Here is a 6052-nt window from a genome sequence, read left to right on the forward strand (position 1 = left end):
CTATCTTCCACTTCAACTTTTAGCAAAAATTCTGATCTTATTAACAACATGTTCTAATTGCTTCTCTTTGGCTGGCATAGTTAGTTTTCATTCTTGTACCTTTTGACATCCATGGAGTCTTCCTTTTTTTGTAAGTCCATTTTGTGACAGCCTCAGTTGTTCTTCTTTCACAATGAGGTGTCATGCCTTCTTCTTCACAAGTGGGATTTGTTCAGTTTCCTTGCAAAATGGATTAGCTTTTCTCAAGGGTTTGCCTGTTTTGTGGCTCATTCTTGCTGGCTCTCTACCATTGCACTTTATCAATAAAATGAATGGTTTACCACTGCTGATCCATTCAGTGCTAGCTTCCTTCAAGTTGTCATACTCTTTCTTATCTCACTTCCTTCTTTTATCTGAATTTTTAAAGTGCTTTGTCCATTTCCATGATTGTTGGGTAAAGAGAATCTTCATAAACGACCTTCCATCTCTTTCCCTGGCCACTCTTCTTTCTCCAAAAGACTTGAGCTGCTCAGGAGGGTGATTGGATGTTTTCTCCAATCACTTTTCTTACCAGTTCTTTTTTATACAATAGTCTTGTGTGTCCTATTCAGGCAATTTGGTGTTACCTCATACATCCTGCTTCCACATCTGGCAGTTGCCATCATTTTTTTTCTTGATGTGGTATTCCTCTTCTTCTTCTCTGAACAGTTGGGTTCGTCAACTCATCTAGCTTGTTTATTCTTCCATGGGAGAAGATGCCTGTTGATCTTATCGGTTATCTTCCCATCAGGCTCTTCATCTCATGGTTCTCTTGCCTGTTACTGTCAATATCCCATGGATGAAATCTTGTAGATGAGGATGTGTACAACCTCTTAAACATTTATGGTCCATTACTTACCTCACATGGCATTTTCAATTACCTCTTTTGGCCATTCTCCAGTCTTCACAGGGACTCTAGTGAGGTGAGTATTAATTGTTTTGTTATTATTTCTTTTCTTTACTTCTCCCTCATCACCATTAACCCTCTCGCTATGTGTAGATCAAAGTGCTCATGTTACAACTTTTTTAGAGAGTTACATGCAAAATTTAATCTACTTTATTATAAATGTATACAAATAAAATTGGCATCAAAACGTAGTTATTAAATCAAATTTTAATATTATATAAGTTATAAATTCTTAATTTTATAAGTTAATATCTAAAAAATCATCCCCTTGTATGAGAATTATGACATTTCTTCCCTAGTTCTTCCCTCTCCCCTAATGTATTTACCATCCCTCTAAGAAGTGTGGAATTTGATGTAAATTACTCATTATAATATAGATATTACTAAGGCAAAGTCTAACTTTTATAGCCTTTAATATTATTTGTTTACAGAGTAATAAACTAGAATATCAGACCCACTTGTCACATCCTTTCTTTTACAAACTGCCAATAGTTTTCTCTGAAGTTTTATACTGTATTATTTTATAACCAGTAGAAAGGCAAAGTTTGAGTATATCCAATGGTGTACTATGTTGTTTTCAGTACAGGTTATTGACTATTTCGTTTTAAGTTTGAAAATTTACCTCATGGTTTTCAGATTGACAAGATTGGCAAAGTATTTAAAGGCTCTTATGCCATAGTCAGAAAGTCAGGTAAATTATGATAGTTATAGGTCATTGTTTGCTTTGTGCATGTTATTATTCTGTTTTTATAAGTGCATTGTTTAAGCAGAGAAAAAAATTATTCAGCGGACTAGTACCATTAGTATAAAAAAGTAGGCTTAAATTTCATTGGCAACCGACAACAACAAAACAAGAGGTTACAGGTAACCATTATATTTTTAAAATGTAAAAATTAGAAAGTTGTTTGGTTAGATTAGGTAAGACAATGGAAAATAATAATATACATTTTTTACCAGGTATGCTCACAAGCAGCTTGTGCATTTTGTCATTCAATACAATAACATGAACCATGTGATTTACAACTTGTGTGGTGGGATTATTAGTTTAATATGGTTAAAAGGGCAATTAAATAATAAAATTAAGTTTGAAAAGATGTTGACTGTTACAAACTTTAAGTTATTTAGGATAAACAATTGTAGTATCTTATTGCAATTTACAGGCATTCTAGAAAGAATAAAAAGGGAAAATCAGATTTATTTAAAATTTTTTATGGTGGTTACAAGATCACTTAAATTGACTGAGTGCATATAGAGTTAGGGTAGAGAAAATAATAGATAATATATATAAAGTTTGGTCACAGTGGCACAGTCATAAGTCTGAGACTTAGAAACTAGGATTCTGTACCTATGTGGACACAGCACCGATAGCCAATTGTGGAGCTTTTTTTTGCTTAACTAGTAACAAATATAAAGTATTACTGAAAAAAAAAACGTTTGATATTTATTTAGGAGATTTTAAAGATTACACAAAGGAAATTTTAATTTTCACATGAAGAAAAATATTTTTAAACTTAACATGAAAATCACTTTGCACTTGGAGCGGTCAACCTCTGACATCTTGTATTTATGGACAAATCTTTAGTAAAAATACTTAATAAAAAAATCTGATTTTTTTATGTACAAAAGACTTGTAATATTTACTGAGAGATTGCTAAATTTTGTGAAAATACATGAAACTTATTAAAAGTTATAGTGTAGAAACTCTGATGGTTATTTTGTTGTTACAAAGTCAGTCACATCAACTAACCACATATGGAAAGTGTTAATATATATCAAATTTTAATATTATATAAGTTATAAATTCTTAATTTTATAAGTTAATATCTAAAAAATCATCCCCTAGTATGAGAATTATGACATTTCTTCCCTAGTTCTTCCCTCTCCCCTAATGTATTTACCAGGTTAAATACTACATAACTGTGGATGAATACTTTAAAATGCCCAAAAAGTTAATTAAATATTTTTGAGATTACTGGTTTGTTAATAAAAAAGGAGCTAGTTAGTTTAGACGATGTGACCCACCAAGTGTCCATTGATCCCACACAGGGAATGCTTCTTTTTTCCAAAAATCTGCATCGATCAGGGAAGTATAGAAAGTGCTAAGCCTATCTGTCCCTACTCCATGCTAGTTAGTTTAGAAGGGGTTAATTTAACTTAAAATGTTATATCTTCTAGGCCGTACTTCACAAGAAAAACAAGTGTAGTACAGGCCACCCAATTACACAATGAGCCAAGCCATTTCAGATGGTTGGGTCATGTGTTCTTCTCAGGTCTGTGATATTTTCTCCCTGCATCTAATTACTCTGGCAAGTATCTCATGTAAGTATTTTTCCAATATGAAATGGCCTAACTTATTGCACTGTCCACACTACACACACGTATGCAGTCCACCACCTGTGAGGTAATAGCTGGTTGAGGAATCTTATATTCCACCCACTTATGCAACATTTTATCAACATTTTTTTTTTTACAATAGCTTTGTAATTTCTTTATCTGCCACTATCCTCTTAATGTAAGATTCTAGCTCTTTGTTGTACAGAGAAAAGAGTAAATGTTTCTGAAGTTAACCGTTTCTTTACCTGAAAATGTATTTCAGAATGTTACTCTTCTCTCTACACAACCTCCTCACTTTTGATATGTACTTATTTTGCCTTGTCAAGAATGAGCCTTTGTTAACAGCTAGTGCTTATGAAGCTTACTGCACATGGAGGGTGTATTGCCTTTCTGTTGGTGGAGAGCTGTAGTCTAATGATAATTACATCAGAGGTTGGCATGATACATGTTAATATGTTTAGGATTGTGTCATGAACAAAAATCTTCATGGCAGTGGTGTAAGGTAACAAGTCTTTGTTGTGAAGTGAGGTGAGAAACTATCTGATTTACATTTTCAGGTAAGGAAAATGTTTTAAATTCAAAAGGTTAAATACTACATAACTGTGGATGAATACTTTAAAATGCCCAAAAAGTTAATTAAATATTTTTGAGATTACTGGTTTGTTAATAAAAAAGGAGCTAGTTAGTTTAGAAGGGGGTTAATTAACTTAAAATATATGCAACATTTTTAACGTTTTTCTAGTTAAGAGAAAACACCTGGAAAATGTCCCTCACAAACTGTCAGAAAGTGAGTTTTGGACAAGGTTTTTTCAGTCCCACTACTTTCACAGAGACAGACTAAATACGGGATCTAAAGACCTGTTTTCAGAATGTTCCAAAAATGATGAACAAGGTAAGTTGGTTTATAAATAAAAGTTAAACTTCACATTTGAAATATAATACACTTCAAATTGAATAATATAGTACTTGCTTACTTTGTACACTAAATTAATTAGATGCATATGATTTCCTTCCATCCGTGATAGTTTCTTATTTTGCCAAGATCTCTGAAGTCACACATATTATATCCAACTCCCCTGTAAGTTAATGTATTTATGTCGATATTCTTTACTTGAACAAACACAGGTCAAATGGACAGCAACTTCCTAGTTCAGAGTGACACCTGTAGAGAAAGTCTTTGAAGACTGATTAACAAAAGTTGCTCAAGTAGATGATATTTTTCAAGTAACAACTGAACTAGGATATCACTGCCCATTTCTGTTTAGTTTGTTTTCATCATGAATACTCTACTTAAGTCACCTATGAAAGAATACCTAAAGAGCTGTTATGGACCAGCTTCCGTAAACAAGGGACCAGAACTACTTATGTAAACTAGTCCTTCATGATTAACTTAGTTGAATGAACGGCAACTGCTTGTTGTAGACACACAAGTGTAGAGGATGGCATTTAAAAAGTCTTCTGGCTTTTCATCTTCGGGACCTACAGACTAAAGGCAGAAGACTTTAGAAATGTCGTCATCTACACTTGTGTTTCTACAACAGGCAGTTGCTGTCCATTCAGTTTCATCATGAATACTCTGCCTAAACAATCTATCAAAGAATAGTCCTCCATGGCTTCCTCTATAAGTGTCATTTTGAATTTGGCAGATCCTGCCCATTTCACCCTTGTTTGTTCCTAATGAGCACTCTACCTAAATCATCTCTGTTGGAATACTTCTCTTCCTGGCTTTTGTGCTGCGTATTGTTTTACTTTATTTATACCCAAGATTGTTGGTTTAAAGAAACTTTAATTTTATGAAACAACTTGTGTATATAATTCCGTAGTTCAAAGTATAACTTATAATTATGTAGCTGTAAAAACTGTACATTCTATTTGTTGCAGATTTATATATATTATTTTCAGAACCACTGAAAATAACATATTTGCATCTGTACATTAACTTGTCTTTTAAATTATGGCATTTAGACTTTGAAATATATTGTTTCTCGTGTTTATGTCATAGTAATTTTTAGATAGACAGCAAATGAGCACTTGCTATGTATGTTAACAGCTAAATTGTAAGTTGAAAATGTAAGCGAAAAATATATATACCAGACACAATTGTCAAATATAATTAGTGTTAAAAAATGATATGATTATTCATTATTTCAAGTGGTTGTAAAAACCAATATAGAAACACAATTATTTGTTATTTCAAACAGCAATAAAAATCAATATACAATCAGTAAGTTACATGGTTTTGTTTGAGACAACATGGGACCCATTGTTCCATCTCGGCTGTCCCATCCTCTAACCTAAACTAAAACTATTAATAAATAAATTTAAAAAAAAAATCTTAAAGCCAACCCTTATCATTCATATATTTATCAATCAATCTTGAGCTGTATTAAATTTACTGCCTCCACAACTTCCAAAGTTAACCTATTCCAGATGCCAAACACTCCATTACAAAAATAAAACCATCTCAGCTGAAAATGACTCCTACCTTTATATTTGTGTCCCCTAGTCCTACTATTTTCTCCATTAAGTATGAAAAAGGTGATGCATCAACGCTATTAATTCCCTTTACAATTTTAAACACCTTAATCAGATCCTCTCTGACTCTTCTTTCTTTGAGAGAAAACAATTTCAGAGATCTTTACCTATCCACATATGACAACCCCTCCATCCCAGGCACCATTCTAGTAACCCTCATCTGAACCATTTTCAACAAGTAAGGAGCCCAAGACTGAACACAATACTCTAAATGTGGCCTAACCAGTGTCCTATACAATGAAATTATAACCTCTTTAG

General features: G+C 32.8%; 1 protein-coding gene across 5 annotated transcripts in view; it reads left to right on the forward strand.

Moving 5' to 3' along the window:
- Positions 1-6052, forward strand: part of LOC106467670 (general transcription factor IIH subunit 1-like) — a 40906-nt gene that overhangs the window by 22429 nt on the left and 12425 nt on the right. For all 5 annotated transcript variants that reach the window (XM_013928041.2, XM_022395876.1, XM_022395873.1 and 2 more), the window contains exon 6: positions 4002-4151. In XM_013928041.2, the coding sequence (XP_013783495.1) occupies positions 4002-4151 (150 nt within the window). The remainder of the gene's footprint in view (positions 1-4001; positions 4152-6052) is intronic.

Source organism: Limulus polyphemus, unplaced genomic scaffold, assembly GCF_000517525.1.
Source record: "Limulus polyphemus unplaced genomic scaffold, Limulus_polyphemus-2.1.2 Scaffold2700, whole genome shotgun sequence".
Taxonomy (NCBI): Eukaryota; Metazoa; Arthropoda; class Merostomata; order Xiphosura; family Limulidae; genus Limulus; species Limulus polyphemus.